Below are 25,604 nucleotides of genomic sequence, written 5' to 3'. Positions count from 1 at the left end.
AACAAAAAAAATTTTTTTTTCTGCTGATTATGATCTGACATTTGTTTTTTTACTAATTTGGGTGCGCTGATTTCAAATATCAAACCCATTTTTCTCTATCGCGTCAGGTTTTTCCTCTATGGCATTTTCTTTTTGCTAATTTGTAAGTTTTTGATAGTTTTAAGGAGGCAGTACTATTTAGAGGATCAAAAGAATCGTTTTTTTTAATATTTGCTGAAAGTATGTACTTTTAAAAATCTGTTCCTAACTTTTTATCAAGAAATTCGAAAAATTCCCGAAGATATAGCCTATTATTCAAAGCGGTGCGCAGATCAGAATCGGAGCGCTTACCGCTCTCGCTTGTTAGTAAACGAATAAATGCGTAAGAACCTGCAACGGTACGTACTGGCGCTTTGAATGCGAGAGAGGCGATAACCGACCTAATACATTTAGGTGATGAAAAGTAGGCGATGACAACTGCCTAAAACAAATGAATGCTATATGCATCATAGCGGACAAAGAACGATCGAAATCAGTTCAATCGTTAATCGATAGTGAAAGTATGATGAGCGCTTATAACGTTTCAATATAGTCTCTGGTTTTGTTTGTCTTGTTAATTGCATGTTAGTTGGCAGTGAAGAAAATACGAGTACGTGCCATTGCAGGTTCTTACTCGTTTATTCGTTTACTAACAAGCGAGAGCGGTGAGCGCTCCGATTCTGATCTGCGCACCGTTTTGAATAATAGGCTATATCTTCGGGAATTTTTCGAGTTTCTTGATAAAAAGTTAGCAACAGATTTTTAAAAGTACATACTTTCAGAAAATAATATTAAAAATTCGATTTTTTTGATCCTCTAAATAGTACTGCCTCCTTAAAACTATCAAAAACTTACAAATTAGCAAAAAGAAAATGCCATAGAGGAAAAATCTGACGTGATAGAGAAAAATGGGTTTGATATTTGAAATCAGCGCACCCAAATTAGTAAAAAACAAGTCTCGTATAAAAGTCAGCAAAAATTTTGTTGGGCGGTGTTATTATTATTATTATTATTATTATTATTACCTGGCACTTCCAAGGAGTCCAAGGACTCATCGTGAGAGGGCTCTCCATTCCATACTCCACCATCTCCACTACTTAATGTTCATCTTTATGCTCTACTCAACAAGTGATCTTTATCAATGTTTTGAATATGAATCATAATTCATTTTTTGGCTTTGTCGTCTACAACACGTATAAGTCAAACTTTCATATCTCTCCGTTTTTTCTATGATGAGTTTCCTAGATAAATATATCTCAAATGTAACTTTGCGATCATTAACTAACCGCTTGTTGGTTTGTAAATCTGCTTATAGGAATAAATCTAAATTTTTTATTATGAAAAAACATCCGATAATATTTCCCTCTTGCTATTTATATTTCTTTTATTAAATGTCAACTCAAAGTTTATATTTTCTAGTTCGCTTTTTATGTCCTCAAAATCAGCTTAAATATTCCAACATTGTTACGTCGTAATCACCAGTTTTAGTTTCCATATTAAGACCACTAGCACACAGTAGATCTAATTAATAACGGATAAGATCAGTTCATAATTCTTCTGATGTTAGTAATAAATTCATGCTTTAACTGCGTCTACTTTGTTCATGTATATGCAACTTTAATTAAAAAAAAAAACTCTAAATGGGTCTATTTATGGTCGTTTCATTTTTATAATAATAATGTTATTGCTAAATTCTCCACTGAAGAATTAATATGGCTATAAAGATTAAGCTCTGTCAAAAAAGTAACAGTAGTCCTGTTTTTTACAACACCATAAAGATATCAACGTAACTCAACTTTTATTTCCTGTAAAGAGAATGATTCTAAGCTTAATATTTCGCTATGATAGAACAATGGCTCTAATTTTAACGTATTTCAGTATTCTGTAGTAAGCTTAACCGCAAAGTTCACATATGGTGGTGCCATCTATACTTAAGCAACTGAATTATGCCAAGGCCAAAATTATTTTGATGTCAATATAATTTTGTGGTGGTTCTGAAAATTAGTATATATATTGTTTTTAGCAGAAGCTCTCATAATAACGAATTTTAATATGACATGATGTTTATATTTGCTTATGACTAAGTTCTCTCATGGTAATTAATTGAATAAACAAAAGCAGAATCAATTAAATCAAAGTTTTAAAATTATATACAGGTATCCCTTGCTTAACGCGGTTTTGCTTAACGCGGGATTTGATTAACGCTGCGAAAATAATTGAGGCAATCCCTTGATATATATACGCGGCAAGAGTTTTGATTAACGCACCTTTAACCCTGCTGAGCTCGCAGCTGATCTGACAGATACATGGAAAATGTTTAATATAAATATTCTTACACAATTTAGTGTATAGCTTGGAGGTCATGAGTAGCTGTGCATTCACATGTTACGAGTGATATTCCGCACTGTTTTTTGCGTCACTAGAGAGAGTTAAAGGCTTATTTATCATACATGTCCTCTAGGAGATGTGCTTTATATTATGGAAAATACTAAGAAAAGTGATCTAGAGCTTACTCCACCTTTACTACGAGTCGCCCATAAGGTTGCTTATGCTTGAATCCGCGAAATTTTTAGTTTCTATATATTCGGCACAAAACTCTTGTAGTTTTTATATTCGGCTATGAAATAATGTTGGATTCAATATCCACTTAATCTTTACCATCATGTATTATATTTGCAGTGTTTTTTTCTTTATGTTTTATTGCTTGTTTGCCGAGGTCTGGAGAGTCATTGTGCTTGTTATCGTAGAATTTATGCCGATAAGAAAAAAACTAAAACTGTTCAAACGACTCTTCATAACTTTTTTTGATAAAAAAAAAAATTGCAGTAAATAATGTAAGTACAAGTATTTATTAAACATTTACTTTGAATTCGTTTTTATCTTTCCTAAAAGAGTACCGTATAAAACGAATTATTAATACAGTAATCGATCATGGACGAATTGTAATTTTTACCATTGATTATTGGACTCGATTAACGCGATTTTGATATACGCGGTAACATCGAGGAATTAATTAACCGCATTAACCGAGGGATACCTGTATATTCAACAGTGAAAAAAATCAAAAATTGTATTTCTTTTATTTTTTTCCAAAAGAAAAAAAAATTGAAGAAACACCAAATTTAGATTAAAATCAAATATTAAAATACAATAAACATCGTTCTAGTGTATACGAAATTTATTGATTTACATTATACAATGCCCAGGTGGTCACACTTCATTGATTTTGGATACACAGCGTAGAGAGTCAGTAAAATTAACTTCTCCATTAAAAAAGCTAAGAGAGAGAGAAGGGGGGGAGTCGGAATGAATTCTCACTCTCCTTCATCCCCCCCCTCCCCCCTCAACTGTCACATCTGATTAAAACGTTACTCCACTAAGCACCCCTGCGAAGCTCTGTGGTCACGTGATTTATGGTGGCCACCACTCGGGTTCCGATCCGTTCGCGATTGACAACAATGGACGGACGCACGTGGTCTTCCGATGCACGTGCACCGTTTTAAGCGTTTTCCACTTGCAAAATAAAAATGACGACGCGGAACTTCGTACGGATGATATGCAACTTGCGCCGAGAATGAGGAACTTAACGTACAACCATGGATACAAGTTGCAAGTAAGATTTCTCTTGAGATGTAATTCTTTAAATATTTATTCGTTGTGTTTATCACAGCTTTTTTTTTTTTCTAAAAGTTACGTTACCTTTAATGAAAATTTAAATTATAAAATTATCTGAAAAAAATTTAAGTGTTCTCGAAATAGTTTATAATAAGAAAGATTATCGTCAGATTTTAAAGTTTTAAAATCAAAAATTTTGTTAATTTAATGATTGCAAGAGAATTTTTTGAAATTTAATATAAATTCCTGAAATTATGGAGCTCATCAGTATTTATATATAGTTTCGTAGTGCGTATTAAACAGTTAGATTAAGACTAATTATATTCGTCTAAATCATACTCACTCCCAGTGTGAAATATACTACAGACGTGTGCTTGATTTAAAAATTTTCATATCAGAATTAAAAGTAAAACAATTGTAATATAAGACATGATATGATAATTTGGATTTTGATGTTTCAAAGAAGACATTTTTGATCATAATTCTTGAGTATTTGGATGAAAAGTATGATGAAATTTTAACAGTTTTAGTTTTTATGAAATGTCAATCAGATTTTTTAAAGTTTTGTTAATTAAAATTTAAAAAAAAATGATGAAAATTATAACAAAATTTTAATTTAATTTAATTTTTTTTTTTTTGCGAAATTACAATCCCATTTTTGCTAAGATTTTGCTGAATAAATTTTATAAGGTAAACGTACTTTATTCTAGCCATTTGAATGAAGATGGTGCACACATTGTCCTAGAGTCACCAACACTAGAAATTACCAGCGATCTCTTAAGGGAAGTTCTTTATGGAAAATGGATCCCTTGGAGCAGTCAGCATTCCCAAGGTCAACATTCGGTTAAAAATCTACCGAAAGGTAAGATGAAAATAACTACTTCTTTGCTAGGCCATTAATCAAAATATCAAAAATGAAAAAAAATAAATAATAAATAATGATGCGATCCGTATAAAAGCAACATTTGAGTTTCGATGAATTTTATTCCATTTAATATTAATTAAAAACAATAATCATGAACATTGAACAATTTCCTAATAATAAAAGTAGTAAATAATTATTAAATTAGTTTCACTTAATAAACCGTCTAGTTCTTATTTTCTCGTGATCTAACGAGCCGATTATGAAAAATACGAAATTTTCATTTAATTACAACGTCACTATAACGTCGATTGGAAGAATGTAATAAAACTTCGGTGCATTGAATTAAATTAACGTAATCACAATCCTAAATTGTATCGAATTACCTATATTAATTATATTTAAGTTTCTCTTTCTATTGGTAAGTTTATTGTCAAGGGAAGCTTTTACAAGAAGGTAAATGTGTTGCACGTGGATAATATTATGAAGTCATTCGATCCAATTTGACAAATAGTTTTTTTGTATGTTTAATATGACCCGAGGAAAGGACGTCGTCATGAAGTATAGGATATATTTAGTTTTTTATGGTTAAACAAAGGTTTCATTGAAAATTTTTCTTAAAACCCAGTAGTTTGAATCTTTGATGATGAAGGTTTGGGTTCTGAATGAATGTCTCGAGGGAGATTTCGTTCCTATTGCATAAACTTCTTTGACTCAGGTTTCTTATTTCTTTACCGAACTGCTGTGATCTTTGTCTATGACAATGCAAGGTCATATGTTAAGCAGACCGTCCAAAAAAAAAAAATTGTCAAAATGGATTGGAAGAGGTTAAAACATCCAGTCTTTTATCCTCTTTACTTGACCTCGTATCTTTGGTCTTCTAAAACAAAGCTTTAAATGATATTTCACTCACTGATAATTCACTGATGCTTATCTCAAAGAATATGCTGCCATTATGTCACTGGACCATTATGTCACTTTAAGGCCCACTATTGCTTGCGGTTTTCCTCCTAAGTTAAACTTGGTCAATATCTTTATTTGCTTAACTTGTTAACCAGGCTAAAATACATTTCATTTAAACCCAGATGGCTGTCCTAATTGTTTCGTTTTTTATTATGTCGTTTATTTTTTCTTCGATTTGCTAAAAATATCACAATGGATGTGATATCAAAATATCACAAACTGCTCACGTCTGTTTTATCTCCCAACTTAGTCACCTATCATAAATCCTGGCCCCAAAATCTAAATGTTTCAGATTCCATACGATTAAAAAAATACTGTCTTAAGACAACATACAACACTGGACAAGGATTCATTTCTGTTTTGAAAAATAATCACTGATCTTGTGCAGTATTCAACCAATCATACACTTGCACTAGGTGGTAAGCCAATCTCTCACTAAGTTTGGTTTATGATGTCAACCTAGGAACGAAACTTGAAATGTACAGTCAAATTGGTTATACATAACACACACACACACACACACACACACACACACACACACACACACACACACACAAACAGAGAGAGAGAGAGAGAGAGAGAGAGAGAGAGAGAGAGAGAGAAATAAACAAGTAACCTTTGAACTTCACTTAATCAATGCACTTAATCAATGCTCCTTACAGCGAAGTCCAAGATACTCTTTGAAATCTTGTATTGCACTGAATGGTATTTCCTGTGACAGTTATGATTTCTGTTTTCTAAGACATTAATCCGCTTTCGGCCCTTGTTCTTTCTTCTCTTTCTTGCTGCAAAGATAAAAGTGTCCCAAATTTATACTGCTGAACAAAGAAAATAATCAAATTCTTCTGCTTTCAATGACTCCATGGGCATCTCAGATATGATGATGGCGTCTTTGTTCTCGTAGTCGGTAAGGTGGAAAGTGTGCATTGTAGACAAGAAATCTCCCCCCCCCCCCCACACACACACAGCAATACGACTTTCACGATTTCTTTCAGTAGGATGCGGGTGATCCATCAAAATCTGTTAGTGTGCTCTGTCCTGCTGTTGCCATAGTAACGAACTGTAAACGCAGTAGATTTCGCGCTTGCGCATGTTTTGCATTCAAAAAGAAAAATGTCAGACTCACAAATTTTTTATCAAATGATTAACATGCTAACAAAGAATAAAAAAAAGATGTATTTCGTACCAATTCTAACTTGTTGTTGCTTCTAAACTTGTTTAGAACCTCTTCTTGCTCAGACGCACGGTAGTGATCTAAATCATAAAAAATAAAAAAAATAATAAAAAATAAAAAAAATAATAAAAAATAAAAAAAAACACGTAATTAACATACATAACTTTCGTTTGACTGTTTCGCATAAAAATTGCTTAAAAAGGTAAACTCAACTATTGCTGGAAAAAGGTCCAGAAAGAGACTCACATACTGGGACTGAACCAGAACTATTGCAAAGGCTTTTTTTTTCTTCCCCTTTTTAATATCAACCTCATAATCCTGTTTGAGAAATATTCTGTGCTACTCTTTTCAATTAATCTTTTATATTAATCAACAGATTTATATATCCTGTTATATTAATAATTAAACTGTTCATATTAACTATCATTTAACGGCAGGGGTTCTCAACCTGGTTGTGGTCGCGGGCGCATTCGAGATTGGGAAGAGAGTGGCGGGCTCTCTTCCCAATATTTTTTCCTATGAAAATTTATACTTACTTATCATATCAAATGTTAACAATTAACAAATTAATTAACTATGAAAGTAGGACAAAAACGCATGTAATATTTATTATATAGCTAAATTAAGCCATCGCACAATAAGCAAAAGCATTCCTCTTTGCTCTTGATCTTCCTAATCGCTGTTGAATTTATAGCTTCGTTGGATTTTTATTTAGATTACTTATTTCGGGGCAAAATGTTTCAACACCAGAAAACAATGCATGGTCAAAGCGTGCCGACGACAACACCGGTAAAGTGGTAACACATCCCCTCAAGCGCACGGTTGCCGGTAGTATTTATGTTAACATTAAAATGTTAACATTAAAATTAAAACACTAACATTGACAGTGGGTGCATGCAAATAGCTCCGTGGACATAAGGTTGAGAACCGCTGATCATCTAGGGGTGTTAGAAAGACATGTTTTCTTACGATCTTAAGATGGGCAACTATGAATTCGCACGAATTCAGTTCAGTTCGATTCAAATCGGTGGAAGAGGAACGAAGCACCAGAAAGAAACTCAGCCTAACATCATTCACATTTTGAGACCGGCTAACTCAATGTTGAAAAAATAAATACAAAAAAAAATCAAACAGCAGGTGAACCACGTACTGAGAAGTCACGGCTGTGGCCAAACCGATCTACACGCAGTGAATTTCGTAGTATAACTAGTTCTTCTCCCTCTCATTCTTTCACTTATTATTTTTTTTATTTATTTTAAATTTCTCCAATACATCTTTATACACAAACACATCGCAATACAATAGTTCTAGAAGTGGAACAAAACACTGCCAAATTAGATAATAATTGTACATAAATGTCTAATTAATCAACGCTCCAGCCATCCTAACTATACAGTTCCTCCTCAAACTGACATAAATTCATTGCTTCTGTAACCTAACCCCTCGACGCCACTTCTTGTAGTCCATTAACCAGTTTCCTGCTCATCTCACTAGTTGATCATCAATACCAATTTTAATTATCAGCGGATTTTCCAATATTCATATAAATCACATTCTCTTGTTCTATGACAAATAAAATTAATTTATTCTCAAAATTTCTTTTCTGATCCATTCGCATTCGAATTTGAATTTGCTTCCCATATCCATTCCATGACTTTCTCTCATCACGATTAATCTCATTATTCTTTGCATATCTCTCATAGTATTCCTCTAAAAAAAGTAACACACAGCATACAACGCGGGAGAGAAAGAAAGAGAATCTTAAGTGCCTTATAACAATTCGCGTTACTATCAGAATTTCTATCTTCCAGCCAACACACTACGTAAGCCTAAAACAGTTTCAGCTCTGATAGAACTGGACACGCCATTAGACAAGCATGATACTGGGAATTGCACCATTTTATGATTCTTTTCCGTTTTCTTAATACTGTTCTTTTTTTTTTTTTTTCTATTTCCTAATCCCGGAAATTTTTTCTATTTCCAGTTTTTAATAATCCTTCTTGTTGTCAACAGAATCGGTGCCTTTTCCACTGTAATGTGTAACTTTCAAATCCAATTCGGACAGCATTTTTATTCATTTTGATTAATATATTTCGTGTATCAGTAAAAAAAAATTTTTTTTACTTATGATGTGGTATTATAAAACCATCGTTATCATCATTAGATACTGATAGGCACTCTTAGAGGGTGTATAGAGAATACACCCTCTCAGAGAATGTATAGGATATTGTGATAGTGTTACACGATTAAGTTAGCATGATTGCTGGCTTTCTATCAACAATTTTTGCTCGAATTCTTCTTCGTTTAATTTTCTTGACCAAAAAGCTCTGGAAAGATTTTAATGGGATAATATTGATCAAGTGCATATAATAAACAACTATGTTATACCAACTAAGGCTGTTGTCTTCTTCAGGGTACACAACTGATGTAAGGCACTAAAAAAGTAAAAAACTGTTACAAACTATAATCAACCGATTCCAATTATATTAAACAAAGAACAGAACGTGTACAATACGTGCATGATCTCACTTTTTGTTATTTAGGAACGTTCTACAGTTGGCACTGAAATTCAGTTCTGGCGAGTTGAGAGATCTAATAAGGGTCTTCCAGATCACGGGTAAGATTAGTCCTTGGTTCCTGTTAAGGTTTTGTATACAGCGGGCAACTGTTGTGGCCTCTTTAAAAATTCGGGAGCTGAAGTCCTCCTCTATGTAAGGAATTGTGCTTCTATCAAACTCTATGGTACGGTTCGTTCTTGAGAAATGAAAAGCTAACCCCGATTTTTCTTCTCTGTTATTATCTGGTTCTCTACCAGACAGCAAAGTTATTTTTAATGTATCGGATCACGTAATAACAAAACCAGAGATCAATATACTTAAAAAAGGTTTCAATTTTGCGATAACACCTGATCATGTCCCTAAAGTGGATATCATTTGTAATATAGAAAAGGCAGTCTCGTTACTGGAACCCATAGCTAATGATATTAGATTAAAAAGTAGTATCATCCTCTCATCTTCCAGAACTCCTAACAAAAACATCACTACTCTGGAAAAAAGAACATTGTATAGTTTGAAGAAAAAGAAAGACATTATCATATTGAAGGCAGATAAGGGAAATTCAACAGTGATTTTAAACACCAGTGATTACGAAGATAAGATTAACAGCTTACTGTCGGATACATCAACCTACCGTGTCCTAGTCACAGATCCAACACTAAAGAATCACAACACCAACGATTTAAGTTTATCAAGTCTAGTTTAGTAAAGAGATGCGGTGATTAATACCCTTGGAGGGTAATGGATGGCAATGCTGTAGCCAATGAAGTTCTAAATGAGGATCGGCTATTGCTGTTACCCTCCTGCCATGATCAGAGCCTTATATAGCTCAATAACACATTATCCCTACACTGTCCTCTACAGATAACGGGGAATATGAAAAGCATTCTTGCTTCGCCCCTCAAAGCCAGTCCTTTTAAGGACTTTAGTTTAGTAAAATCGAAGGGTGATTTTCTAATTTAGACGTCCATTAAAGAAATAATATAACCTAAATAAATATTATTATATAAAAATATTAATATTAATATAATCGAAGTATTGCGATTTAGAGTTTAGCAAGTCTAGTTAATAAATTCGATATTATCGAAATATTATTATTGTGGGGTCCGGATCCTATCGCATTTATCTTTTTTGGCCGTCTTGGCACCACTCTCATCTTAGGTATACGAAGACCTAATATGTGTAAATAAATATCTTAAGTTTGGTTCTTAAATGCATTTTATGTATTAATTAAACCTTCTTTTGCACATTTGTATTTCAGCAGTCTTTGAGAGTAATTCCTAAAACGTTATCAATATCTTATTTTTATTTATTTAAAGTATTTTATTTTTGTCCAAACCGTGGTTGGTGTCAGAAATCTTTCCTTCATAACAGAAAGCACATGAGATGCCGTGAGAATCAAAGTAAGCCGATATTAGATTAATCCTATTTTGATGAATACGGTTAACCCCTCGCTTTAACATCCCACGCTCGGTAAGTACATAATGACTTCCACTCCAACGAACACCCCTAGGCCAAATCCCCTCATTGTGCGCTTCGAAGACAGCGAACATATTGTCGACTACCACACCGAAACTAACCTCGTAAGTCAGTGCTAATGTTCGCGTGTAGTTGCCGTTTGTGGATTAATTTCGCTGGTCGCGTGTAGATTTTTAGCACGTTCCAAAAGAGACACGCGCGCGAAGTGTCTGAAATAGGTGTAATTACAGAGAGGGTTAGCCAATCGCACGTGTTCGCTAGCTGTCTCCATTTCACCCCTGAGCTGTTGCATCACTCCGATGCTTCCCCCCCCCCTCTTTACAAATGTTCACAGATTTTGGGTCAGAGCGACCTTTAGACCTTTCTCACCGTATCTCAAACTTTGTCCTAAGAGTTTTAAGCTTCATTTGCGATGAAGTTTGCATCTGTATTGAATAATTGCATTTCTATATGCTTGTGTTTTTATTCCCCCCCCCCCCACTCGCGACGAATTCAATATGCTGATCATTTACTACTTCGCTGCCTGCAGATTCTCTTTATTCCGTCAAGGCAATCTCGTGTATATACACGAGATTGCCTTGACGAGTGTTACCAAGGCAACCTCTTATCATTTTCAACTCTTTCAGTTTCGTGTCTTTTTCAGTTCTACTTTATTTATTTATTTATTTATTTTTGTATATTTTCTTCTTTCCATTCCGATAATCTTCAATATATATATATATATATATATATATATATTTTTTTTTTTTTTTTAACATCTTACTCTTTCTGGCCAGTAAGATGCCTGTTAAGTGCGCATGTTTGCTTCTGGTTGGGTTGCTTGATTAAGAACTTGGTTTTCCGGATGAAAAAAATAAAAATAAATAAATAAAAAACTTTATATGCATGAAACGAATCTGTCAAACTCACCTTCCCACGGAAAGCATCCTCATGAAAGTTTTCCATTTCTTTTATGGTATTTGAACGGTATATCTTTCCACCTAAAGACAGCGCCTATACTAACTGATATACAGATGTCGACTACACTTGGCTATGGTGGGTAGACGGCATGTTACCATAGTTACTTAATGAGGCACTTACTTTTGTCACAGTAACGTCATATCCTCGTGTGTTTTCTCAAAAAAAAATTTTTTTTCTTAAAAAATTGAGTGGGGATAATATAATATTGCTAAACATTTAGGCTAATTCTATTTTCTATTCTTTTTTTTTTCTTTTGTGTATTAGGCCTAGTGGCCTATTACGGAGCTGTCCTTAGCCCTTCCAAAGCATACCCGTCCCAAGGATAAGGTGGTTAGTCCTATGCCTCTCGGTGTCTCCTATGTCTGTAGGTGGTGTGCTCACGAGGTCGGTTTCCCTGTTCTGGAGGGGACAAAAAAACCCGAGTTTCCGTGTGAAAAAAATCCCCTATTCCCGTATGATACCGGTTAACTCGCCTTTCGTGGAGAAAGACCAGATAAAGGTTCTTCATGTCACTGACGGGAATCGAACCCAGGTCTTTCTGACCTAAGGGCTTCGTCTATACCGACTGTGCTACGGAGGCTCTCTTTCTAATTCTCTTTCTATTCTATTTTTTAATTCTAATTCTAATATTATTCTATTTTCTAATTCTATTCTATTCCATTTTCTAATTCTAATTCTATTCTATTCTACTGAACTACTGTTGACTCGACATCAATGGCTTCAGTCCCATAAACACGTCCTAAATGGTGTGTGATGTGCATTATGGGATTGAAGCCATTGATGTCGAGTCAACAGTAGCTCAGTCACGGAGATACTTCGGCGCAGACATTGTTTACTAAAGGATTAAACAAGAATATAATTTCTTGTCAAGTATAATTTAGTAATTAAAGTTTAGTGAGCTTTTTTATGTTCTCTCTCAATTTATTTATGCAGATAAAAACCATGCGTAAGTCTGCCTCATCTTGTCTTACTGCACGTCAAAGCGATCGTGAATTGTTGAAAACCATTCACGCTGAAAAATCATGCAATAGGAAGAGAAATTTAATAATAATATTATGATATTCAACATTTAAAGGCATATTAATGAATTTTTTAAATTTTTTCCAAAAATTATTTTAATTTTAATTTTTTTAAAAAATTCTGAATTAAAATATAAGTTTCATTATTATTTCTAATAAACCAATAAAAATTATTTTGATACATTGCAAAAATTAGGTTTTAATTCCCTTTTGTTTTCAATCGGCAAAAACCGCTTTACAGGGAAACTGTTTTTCAGATACATTGGACTTCTTTGTTCAAAGCGAATGCGACTGATGAATTATCTGCTCAGCAAAACTAAAAGAAAACATTTAGTGAAAAATATAATACATAATAAATAACAAAAGAGCGAGCAGTAATTTTATCTACTTTTATTACTTCAATAATAATTTATTATAAAATTAGATTTACGTAGTTTACAATGCGCAGTTCAAGGCATTAACGGTGATGCGATGTGATTTCTATTGAGAAATATTGCAATAAGCCCATTTTGTTTAAAAAAAAATATTAACAGGTTAGTAAAATGGTGAAGAGTATGAGGAATGGCTTGCAATAGATTAATATAGTAGACTAAGGTTGACATGGTTAGTCTACCATCCCTCCTAATTTTTAGACATAATTCACACTATTTTAAAAGATAAAGACAGGATAAAAAGAAGAAGAACTGCAGTCTCTTCTCTTCCAATATGCATTAAGGGATATGTCAAGATCACCATCCAGAGGATTCTCCGTCAGGCCAGAACCCTAGTTCAGTACAGAGACTCGATTTCTATCTATATATCGGAAATCTCTTTATCAAGACTGCATCTCTATTAATAGTCATAATATAAGCAGTGTTTTATATAATTTCGTGTTCTTGTAGTCTATCTTACATAGGTCAGACAAGCAGACGTTTTGAAATTGGAGAAAAGAAGCATCTTAGCGACGTGAAATATAGAAGAGAAAAATAAAAAAAAATCTAGACTTGCACATTGATTCATTACCACAAATCACATCATTGATTGGGATACGTCCATCATTCGCTATCCAAAGGACAATTCCTATGACGTCGAATCTGAAAATCTACTGCAGTCGTTCACTTGCGATGTCCCCAGCAGAAAGATGATTTCATCCTAAATAATGTCTGAAATAATCATCTCCAAACTATCCAAAGAGATAGTTGACGAATGTCCCACATCACCGGTACCTCGTTTAGACTGTTCAAACTGTTTAATCGAGTTTTGTTTATAATTTTTTAATCTGCTATCTTGAAGAAGCCACTAGTCTTAGTGCATGAAACTAGTGGGTACATAATCTACTTGTATATAATAACCAAAACCTAGATATTGTACTACTAAACTTAAATAAATAAAATAAATAAACCCACTAAAGCCGTTTATTCCCCAACAGGAGTAGGCCAGGCCATTTATCCTTAACTTACTTTTGGAGATTAGTGGGCAGCTAGCTTCCATTCTTAGCCAATCATAGAATAGCTGACTCAAAGCTATATAGTTATTTTAATTGGGATCTGGGATGGAGAGTATGGCAAAAAACTGCAGCAACTAGGTGGTCCCTAATGTTATACATTATTGTCTGAAACAATAAGTCTTCCAGACATTTTCTTTAGTTTTGGGGGGGGAGGGGGAACCAGGTTATCTGTATCAGATCGACTATCTCGGGAACAGGTCGAAGATAGAAGATAGACTTCTGGTCGCCTAGCACTATGGATGCGAGCGTCATTTCCACAAGGCCACACAGGCCTATTATTACTAAACTTAGTCGTAAAATTTAATTTCATGTATTAAAATGTTTACAAAATTAAAATTCTATATTTCACTCATATATCCTCACATGATGGCAACATTAACGGCAGTGACATCTCTGTCATATCATTGGGAATTCAAACGCACTAAATATATATAACAAGTTCATTAGAAGTAAATAATCTCTTAAATCTAGCAACGACTCAGTTATATTATAGCTTTAGTATTCAGAAAGAACTTAGAGTACTAAATGCAACAACAAAAACATCAATGGGTCAGTTCTAATTATAAGTTAATCTTTGAAATAAAACATTGAACATAAAAAAAAACAATGCAAAAGAACAATGTGTGCCTTCTGTTGGATATGTTCCAACTTCTATTATAAATAATCATAAAACTCAATATTGTATATTTGTTTTATGATTATTTAAAAACAGAAAGCCACATTATTGACGGCCAGGTTGGCAGAGAGGTTATCGTCACCGATCTCCAACCTACAGGTTGTGAGTTGGAATTCCGCCGTGAACATAAATTTTTGTGATTGTCTTTAGAGTGTTTGTGAGTTCATTGTTTTAATTGCTTTTCACTATCCGAGACGTATTGCAAATTTATCTTAGTGTGTGAGAGGGCAAAGAGAGAAAAAGAGCAAAAAACTGAGAGAAATGGATGATAAAAGAGAACTAGATAGAGAGAGAAAATTGTATAATAGAAACAAAGAAGGAAGAAAAAATAACGGTACAAAACGAAGTCCTTTTTTTTGTGTCTCCTTCCCCCCCCCCCTCCTCGATGGATGTCACCAGGTGCAATGATGACGAATGCGTGGCTGGAGAATTGGTCCAGTAAAAAAAAAAAAAAAAAGAAAGAAACTGCCACACAGTAGCCAGTGGCGCTTCTAGCGAAATTCATCTAAAAAAAAATAAAAAAATGGTCGTAAACTGATTAATGCGATCTGTTCACAGTCCCCAAATGATCCCTTATTGTTACCCACCGCCTCGGTGTTTGCACGAAGTGATGGATAGAGGCGTCTCACTTGACGCTAGGTCAGAACGAATCGGCCAATTGTACGAAATCGCTGAGTAACGTACGGAAGATTATTCGCTGCCGGTAGAGGTCAACTGATGGGGTCAGATAGAGATTTTATTGAACATCACTCTTAATCTGCTATCCAGATTTCACGTCACCCTGATGTCTTATTCGTCAGAGAGAGAGAGAGAGAGAGAGAGAATGACATAATTTATGTGTGTTTGAATTACGTATCAACTCTAAGCTGCTTCCGGTCTGCGTATGTATGTCGTCCGTTTTTTATTCTTTCTTTTTCTTTGAAGGATTGATAGGAGTAGATGAAGCATTTTGATACCAAAAGTCAACAGAGGCTAACAGTAGCAGCTGTTGATATGCCTAGGTATCCATCTCTCCCAGCCTGCGGTGTCAAACTGCGTTCTCTCTAACGTCCCCGCATAATACGCCCCACATTGACCTCTGATCCGCCGACATCGTTCATCATCTCCGTAGCGGTCAAGTCTATCGACGGCTGATCGCTGACTTAGTACTTTTTCCGATCCGACCGCACCAATTAAGGCAGGAGAGAAAGAGAGTGATATAAAGGAACAGAAGGGAGCATCACAGCAGGATGCTGTAGTTGCATCTTTGAAAGCTTTTCAAACAGTGGCTAAACAATACATCATTAAGTCAGCTATTCACTGATGGCCTTGTAACCATAGTAACCAAGCGGAAGATTAGTAATTGTTGCTTCCAAAGCAGAAAGATGTATTACAGGTTTAATCACAGTAATCATCGCTTTTGTTTCGTAGAAATTTCCGTCTCTCTCTCGTTTCTTGTAAGACACGGATTTTAAAAGCGAGTTCACACAACGCTGCTCGGTCCAGAGAATCAGCGATTTATCTTTCGTGTGCAGTCCTTGGATGTAAATGTGAACTCTGTAACTCCATTCAGAAGCAGTGTCGAAGCAAAAGTGGGCGTGTAAGGGAGTTAATCCAGCAGTATCCGATAAAGTGAAGAGGGTTGTTGTTACCAGTCATTAGTCTATGATACCAGCGATTTTTTTCTCCTCGTAATGGGCGTTAGATCAGCGTTCTTTTCTACGAAGCCCTCACCTTGCTATACGCCCCCCTTTGTAATGGTTACAAAAGCTGCTGTCGTATCAATGGCGTCCGTGTCGTTCGTATCCCACATACGACACCAAACATTTGCAGCCAACTGGAAAATCGTTGCTGGATAGTCAGAACAATACACGTTTTCGTAATGTGTCCATGTGTTGTTAGTCACAGCAGTGATATGTTTCCCACGCCCAGGGCTCTAGAACCCAGTCAAGAATGGTCTACAGGCGAGGGAGCGTAAGTGGGACGAATTTTAACAGTGTTCATAACAAACTCTTACCGAACATAAAATAATCTTTTGCAGATAAAAAAAAAAAAAATCTATAGTCTGTAAAAATTAGTGGTGGGCCGTATGTGGCCCGTCATATTTTTGCTTAACCAGTTAAGCAAATATTTAAATATTTAAATATTAGCAAGCACAAGACCCATTTTTATGTCGACCCAGTTTTATACGCCCGATGTAATTTTTTACAAATTTCTTATGTGGTATTTATACTCTTCTTTCTTTCTTTTTTTTTTCATTTATTCTGGTCTCTTGGTGACTCGTTTTTTATCTGCAGGTGTCGTGAAAAGTGCTCCTCCGCAAGTATGTTTCAACGTTTCTTCTCTGCCTGGCTGCTCAACTGGAATATTCGCGGAAGATGCCATTAAAGAAGGTACCGAGATTGGTCCATTTCCAGGAATATCAAAGCACCCAGCAGACGTCTTAACCGATAGTAATTGTTCGTGGGAGGTAAGTAAAGACAGATATTTTATTTTATGTTCATTATCAATAAATATATTTTATTTATTTATTCAATGCGGAATGATAATCCCGTGATTTGAAACAAAAAATAAAAAAATGCCTAATACTTCCTACACATGGTCGATTGGCATGAGCCAAGGCAACCATGATCCAGTATGATGGACATATTTGAGTATGGAGGACGACTGAAGAATATTTTTATTTAGGTAATGTTGTCCCAAATTGAAATTTGAATTTGAAATAATTGTAATTCCAATTCAAATTCAAATCCTCTCTTTGTCGCGAAACAATAATTGTAAACACGTTTTTTTGTAATTGTAAACTTACTAACGCACCTTCAGTTGAGTCGGTAGATCACCTTCAGGTTCTTCGCAACCTAAGGATATCGTCGGAACTGACTGAGCTACGAAAACCAGAAGAGACTAATCTGGTCTAAAGGGGACGGAATCCAAAAGGTACCGGCAGCAGTCTATGCAGATATGACGATCACGTCTGACAGCCTTTGACTGGCGACTACAATTACCTTTTGGGTTGAGATCCTGTGACTGATCAGGCCACTGAAGTATAACAAAGCCTCTCGCGTTCCTGGAACCTTTTTCAAATAATCTTTGCCATGTGATTTGGATGACGCATTATCCAATTAGAAGCTACCGTTAGCCAGATAGATAAACTGTAAGGATTGAAGATGCATGTGATCAGCAACAATGTTTAATGTGGCAATCGGATGTTGAATCATTGGTATTACGAGAGTTAATGCGTGAGAAGGAAACACTACACTCACTAGTAGAAGTCTACAATATTTCCACGATGATCCATGGAATATTTTCTCCACATCCTCGCTCTTCAATACCACTGAATTTCTGGGTACAAGCGATTTTTCTTCTGGTTCGCCTGTCCGGTCTCCATGTGTTCTTATACCCAATAACGGTATTAGCCACAGGAAAACGTAACTCGATGAGGTTGCAGATTGATATTTTCCATCTTTGACAGCATCGAACATATTCTGCTTTCAAATATGCTCCTTTTGCAGACTACAGCTGACATTTCATCATGGTATCGACATACATTCTGATTCACAGAAAGGCCGTTGGTTAGATGTATTAAGGGGCCAGTACAACACTATTACACCGTGGCCAGTCGCATTACTGAATTGAAAAACGTACACACCAATGGACTATCTTTCGTTATTGCAGGTAATGCACTTTTCTGAGAAAAAGACGGATATCGTGGATAAGGATGTACCCAATAAACTGGTCGCAGTGCGTATTTAAAAATAACCAATAATTAAATTTTTTAAAACATAATATTTAAAGATTTAACATTTTTAGTTTTAGTATTTAAATATTTGTAATTTAAATTTTTAAAATTTTTTAATAAACATTTTAAACTTTTAATTTTTTTAATTTTCAAATATTCAAATTTTTAATATTTAAAATTTTTTTAATATTTTAAATTTAAAATATAATTTTAAATTTAAAATTATATTTTTAACCCTATTGGATAGAAATGCGAAGAACGCTGACATACACGAATAAGGAGGCGATAGCTCCGCTGTATAAGACATTAATTAGACCTCGTTTGGATATCTGTGCACAGATCTGGTCACATGGCTATAGTAGTGATAGAGTGCAGAGGTAAATAACTGACACTGTATTAGGAATATTGAGTATGAGGATAGATTGGAGAAATGTGGTCTTCAGAGTTTGGCGGATAGGAGGAGGAGGAGGAGGGCGTGATATGACTGAGATGTATAAGATGAGCCTACCAAATAGATACAGAGGAATTGTTGTATAGGAATAGATGATGCAAGAACGATTGATCATCTCTGGAAACCGAACAAAGGTCATGTGAGTAAGAAAGTAAAAAAGATCTTTTGCTTGGCTGGTGGTGAATGAGTAGAATGCGTGCCAGAGCGGGTGGGGAATGCTCAATTGAAAGTGTTCAAGGCGAAATATGATAGGTTAAATATGGTTTGTGAATGTTCTATCAATCTGCAACGAGTCTTCGGACTCTATGGAGGCTACTTGGATTTAATATTAAATCATATCGAAAAATAATCGCGACGGTATTACAAATAAAATTGCAAAAAAACTATATAATTAAAAAGTAACAATAATAATAAATATTAAAAATTAAACGCAAATTTAATTTTTAATATTTATTGGTTTTATTTATTATTAAGTTAAAATGGAATTTTCTACAGTACCATTTGCTTTAAAAAAGGAGATAAAATTAAAAATAATTAAAACGAATAAAATAGATTATTAAATATAAATAGGGGGAAAAGTCCTTTTTAGGACTTCCAGGGTAACGAATGGCAATGCTGTAGCCAATGAAGTTTTAACTGAGGCTCAGCTATTGCCGTTACCCAACCATGACTAGAGCTTTTAGCTCAATAACACCCATCCACACAGATTTTCTTCATTCAGATGACGGGATAAAGAGTCAAGGACTCAGTCCATCTCCCAGTTCTTTTAAGAACTTAAGAAAATAGATTATGACTGCAAGTGAATCCCCAGATGCTATTCACCAGAAGACCGATGCTTCTTAATGGGGACATCTTTCTGTTCAACACAAAAATCCCATGGCAAACAGAAGTCAAATACCTTGGTGTACTACTAGACAGAAGGCTAACTTTCAGCTGCCATACCAAGGCTCTCTGTGTAAAGGCATCAAAAGCCATTCCTCAACTCTATCCTCTAATCAACAGAACAGTAAACTAAACACTAAAATCAAACTACTTATCTACAAACTGATGGTTCGTCCTATGCTCACTTACGCTTCTCCGGCTTGGAGCCATACTGCTGATACAAATTTATTTTGCAACGAGTGCAAAATAAATGTCTACGAATGATCCTAAACGCTCCATGGTTCATCAGAAATGTGCAGCTCCATCGGAACACAGGTGTCCCCCCCCTATATTTACACTTTCCTGCAAACTATAGCAACAAAGTCCATTTCAAAAGCATCTGTACACCCCAACAAACTGGTTCAACTAGCTGCAAATTACGAAGAAACGGATTACTTCAAACATAAAAGACCAAAAGCCATCTTAAACTCCAATTCTGATGTTTAATCTCCAAGCCCGCTCAGGGCTCATAAAATTTTCCACTCATTGTTTCCCTATCAGATGGGGGGGGGAGAGAGTATGAAAAGCATTTGGCTTCACCCTTTATGTCAGAAATGTTAATAGTTAAAAAAATAGATTATATCAAGTGATTTTTTGTATTTTTTATTTAATATTTGAGAAATATTTATATTTATTTTTTCAAATAAATAATGGTAATAGTAATATAAGATGAATCTTCTATCTACGTATTTTCCAATTATATATTCTTTGATTTTTATGTCAGAAAAACTCTAAGTAAGCACATATTTTTCCTACATATGGAAAATGGTTTCGAACGTGTCTCGTAGAAGAAGAATGTGGATTTAACAGGCTTGTAAGTCACATGTCGACAGTTAGAGTACACTCTCAAATTCCTCACAGACCACAGTCATGATGACCATATTCTTACAAAATTCTTTCACTTAGTACCAAAGTGTTTCTTTCAAAAAAAAAGAAATGTTTAGCATACTGCATCTTTTGCAGAGATGTTTAACTAATTTTGGCCTTCATTTTTTCTAGTTGTTATTTACAATCAGATTTCACCCAGGGAACATCAGAAAAAAAGTGAAATTTCAAACTTTAACAGACAGGATTCCACAATATGATCAATCCTCCTCATTCCTTTTGTATAATTATCTAAGAAAGCAACTTATAAAACTTTGAAGTGAAGGATTTCAACGTAAATGGTGTGGACCATTCATAGAGTTTGGTTAACCGACACTTTAATCAGTCTAATATTCTTTGACCTCGATTTCCTTCGGTCATATAGAATTTGTCTCGCAATAGCTCAATAAATTCGGCTTCGTTCTTCTCGTGAGATTTCACTGTTCAGATAATTAAAGTCGTCCATGATGATCATTCCTTTATCATCCATCAAGTTGATTGACGATGCATTTAACCACCAATGTTCGCCTAGATCTGATACGATAATAATTGGGACGAGTGATCCGAACAGATGATGATGAATATACAGTAGTATTATTCTGATACTATTCATTGCATTGCAATTTATTACATCGATGTAAATGCGAATTTTTGTTTCCTTTGCAGAAAAAAGTATTCAAATATTAAAATAATAAATAAATAAATGATTACAAATCGAATTGCTACCATCTGCATTGCAATTATGTTTGTCAAGTTCTTTGTTATTCTAAATTTGCCCTTATATCTTTTAAATAAAATATATTCTTTGTATTAAAAGAAAACATTATTCTTTTCCAAATATTTTTGGTTGAATAAAGAATATGGAAATAGACATTCTAGAGTTCGTTCAGTTTTTCCAATTCCCTTCAAGGTGGAACTGACAAGCTTTTCTCATGGAACACTTTAGTCACCACACATTTCTAATGGCATTATTTCTTATTTACTTTATTTTTAGAGCATTTCCTAAAAACATTATAGCATTCAGATTGAAAATTAAGTTTTTTTTTGTATTTTTAAATAAATATTATTTATTATATTAATTAAAATAAATTTTTTCTAACACCTTTTATTTTTTAAAATAATTTTAAATGATATTTATGTCATTATAGCGAAAGTTCTTGCATAACTTTTCATACAAAGTTGTATTGTTGGTAAAGTTGGTAGATGGTAAATAGATGGTCGACCCAAGCATCGCACCATAGAACTCGACAACAAATCCTACGCATGCTCAGAATGCGTAAGTCAAAAGAAGCAGCTGTAACATAGGAGGTTCAAACGTTTGGTCGTATTTACAATGGAGCAATTGAAAAAGTCTTTATTACTTTCTTGACTTCCATATAGAAGTCAAGAGACACCAAACAAGTAACAAAAGTAAGAATCTATGAAACAATGGTCCTCCCAATACTTCTCTATGGAAGTGAATGCTGGAATCTCAAAAAGGCTGAAGAGAAAAAATTATTAGTTACTGAAATGGGTTGGCTAAGAAGATTACTTGGAGTATCTCTGCTGGATCGACTAAGAAACGGAGACATAAGGAAACGACTAAAACAAGAAATAACAATAATAGACAAAATCCAAGAAAGAAGACTGCGATGGTTTGGCCATGTGACCAAAATGGGAACAGAAAGACTACCATCTAAAGCCCTGAATACAACAATGGAAGGTAAAAGATCCAAAAGACAGCCAAGAATTAGATGGATAGACAAAATAAAATAAAAATCACAACAGCGACACCAAACTGGACAAAATTGTTCGCACTCTCCCGGGACAGACAGAAGTGGAAAGAGTCCATTCGGCCTCATCATCATCCACATATATGAGGGAAGAGAGAAGAAGCTTATTCTTATAGATCACGCAGAGTTTTTGGAGAGGTATTCCTGCATTTAAACATACTTTAATAGTAGAATACATTCCTAAGTAATTTTGCAAACATGTGATTTTCAATGTTGAAAATTTTTGAATATTTTGTTGTATTTTGCATGTTTCGCGTAGGTTCTGAATAATTTTCCTTATTGTTGCTGTTATTATCTTGGTGGAGATTATTATTATTATTTTATGATTTATTTATTTTTACCTCTGTGTATGGATGTGTGAAACCGGCTTGGTTTTCCGCGTGGATAGCGTATCCACTACAACCGACATCATACGCTGTGGTTTTGAATCATGATGGAATGAAGATCTGAAAACACTTCCTTCTTCCTGTTCTCTGGGTTCCCAAATCATTTAACCCTGAATCCTACATAAGCGTACGATTTAAAAAAAAAAGTGAAACAAAATGAAGTGGTATTTGAATTAGATTAAAGACCAGCTTTTAAATCCAGACCACGTTTTTAAACTATAAACGTATATATTTCCTACTGAAACAAAAATACGTACTCTGTACAATTTATTTTCACTCACAACTAGATAAAAATATAACGAGTCTAATGAAAGGCTTCGTTTAGCTGCACGAGTAGCATAACCCAATTAGTATTAAACCGAGTGATTCCCCTGTCAAAAATTTGATTATAATTACTGAAACCTTACAAAGAAGACATTCTTCTTCTTGAATAATGTTTACTTAACTAACGCAATCTCTTTATATAACTTCGTTTCGATTCACATTGCAGTGTCTCGGTTTAGTTTTAAGTCAGACAAAACATTTAGCACCCAAATTATACATTTCAGGCGAGATATGTCAGTGTTGCAGTGAATCTACAAGACAGCATACACCTCATAAAATTCGTGATTTTCCTAGTTATGTCTATCCAACTATGAACTCGCAATGTTCTCGAAACAGAGGGCAGCCTTCGTTGTTTGCAAATTGCGACTGTCACTAGAATTCAGTCATGAGTACAGGCACACGTTACGATATTGCACATGGAGGGTTTGTGTCCCTGAGTTAAAAAAAAGTATTTAAAATCCCTTGATTAACTGTCCGTACACACTATGTTTCAAAATGTATACTACTTTCTTTTTTTTTTTTTTTGCATTCTTTCTGCAGCAACACTGTATTCTATATTTCCATATCGTGTATATATGCTGAAATATTTCAATAATAATACATACCTACATGCATGCATGCATATCAGGGATTCAATCTTCGCTGGTCTTTCCCTCTTTCAGCTAGTCTTCCTCTCTCTCTCTCTCTCTTCATCCTATATAAATGCTTTTTCCATTTCTCTCTCTATTCCTTGATCTTTTCATTTATGTTGTAAACACTAGCTCTTTTCTGATGTCTTCATTTCTTATATGGGTTTAATTTTGTGCATCCTTTAATTGTTCTTAAAAATCTAATTTTCTGCTGTATTTTACTTTGATCTTTCCTTTTAACAATCCATATTTCTAAACCATATAACAGATTGGGAGTGGCCATTACTTAATGAATCGAGTTTCTCATTTGGTATAGCTACACGAAAAAGTGTACATTTTAATTAACAGATTGAATTAACTTTATTATTATTTTTTCATCTATATCTTTGTCTTTTAGATATATAATTATACAACTTAAATAAATAAACTGTGTCGCCTGTTCTATTGTATCTTACATGACTATTTTTGATCTAACATGATCTCGATCCTTAAATCCATAACTTTTCTTTTATAATAATAATAATAATAATAATAATAATAATAATCTGTGGTGTTATTTACAAGCTTAGGATAAGCTCAGATTGGCTTTCCAACCAATAATGTTAAGCTACTGCAGATTTCAAGTATTTCAATAGTTTTTTTTTGGGGGGGGGAGGGGGTAGATACTTGGTATATTAATAAATAAATAAATTTAGTGGCTTACCGGATAAGCAATGATGGTCACGTAATGAATGTTTCTTTTGTTAAAAGAAAAAAAATGTTATATATTGTGCACACCTCCCATTTTAAATGAGACCAAACCCTTCTTCCAAATTACACATCAATCCAGTTTTCGCATTACCCGCTATCTCTTTATTTTCAATTAATATGTGGTCTGTTTTTATGTTTATCAGTCTATCCTTATGAACTTAACTAAGGCTTTTGATACAGTAAATTAATTATTTTAATTAGAATGCTAACAGCAATAGGAATCTACGACAAATTAATTAAGCAGTTCAATAACTATCTCCGTGTTCCTAGGAATCCTACGGTTCTGTGAAAACTTTTAGGAGTTTCTCAGAGCATACAGGAATTTATAACTTATATTACACGTACTTTATGGGGAGAGAAAGAAGAAAAAAAACTTGTGATTGTGAAAAATACTATCTGGTGAAATTAGGTGTGTGTGAACAACCAAATGAGGTCATCGCACTCACAAAGAGACTTATGCCTGTTGTGAATATCTTAAAATATGAGCGCTGTCTAAAACGAAGTGCATTTCTTCCTAATCGAGAACGTAGAGAAGGGGAAAAACTGGCTTCCTTCACATTTAGCAAAATATTTTATATAAAATACACTCAACTTTAATATTTTTAAAAAATGAATGAGAGGTCTGTGAACTCCCATGTGGATTACATTTGATTTATGTTTATTTTATTTTAGATATTCGACAATAATGGACAACTGAAGCACGTGTTGGATGGCGGTAAAGAAAGCGTGCTATCATGGATGTCGTATATTCAATGCGCGCGCCATGAGCAAGAGCAAAATTTAGAAACTTTTCAAGTTGGAGACGCCATCTATTATCGAGTGACAAAAGTAAGTATTATTCAAAAAAAAAAAGAAAAAAAAAGCGAGAAATACAAGTATAAAAGGTAGAATAATTTTACCGAACTTCTTTTCCGGAGTTGCAAACATGCTGTAAAAAATAAATTATTACGTAATGCTGTTTTCCTGAATTGTAGACATCGCT

General features: G+C 34.3%; 1 protein-coding gene across 1 annotated transcript in view; it reads left to right on the top strand.

The window, feature by feature from the left end:
* Positions 1-25,604, top strand: part of LOC150108038 (PR domain zinc finger protein 12-like) — a 37,220-nt gene that overhangs the window by 4,672 nt on the left and 6,944 nt on the right. The window contains exons 2-4 of the mRNA XM_090415847.1: positions 4,344-4,495; positions 17,084-17,256; positions 25,295-25,450. Of these exons, the coding sequence (XP_090271973.1) occupies positions 4,344-4,495; positions 17,084-17,256; positions 25,295-25,450 (481 nt within the window). The remainder of the gene's footprint in view (positions 1-4,343; positions 4,496-17,083; positions 17,257-25,294; positions 25,451-25,604) is intronic.

The sequence above is a fragment of the Typopeltis vanoorti genome, chromosome 3, assembly GCF_054136105.1.
Source record: "Typopeltis vanoorti isolate ZY-2024b chromosome 3, IOZ_Tvanoo_1.0, whole genome shotgun sequence".
Lineage (NCBI taxonomy): Eukaryota > Metazoa > Arthropoda > Arachnida > Uropygi > Thelyphonidae > Typopeltis > Typopeltis vanoorti.
Note: the sequence above shows the minus strand (reverse complement) of the source record. Positions and strands in the feature narration are given on the sequence as shown.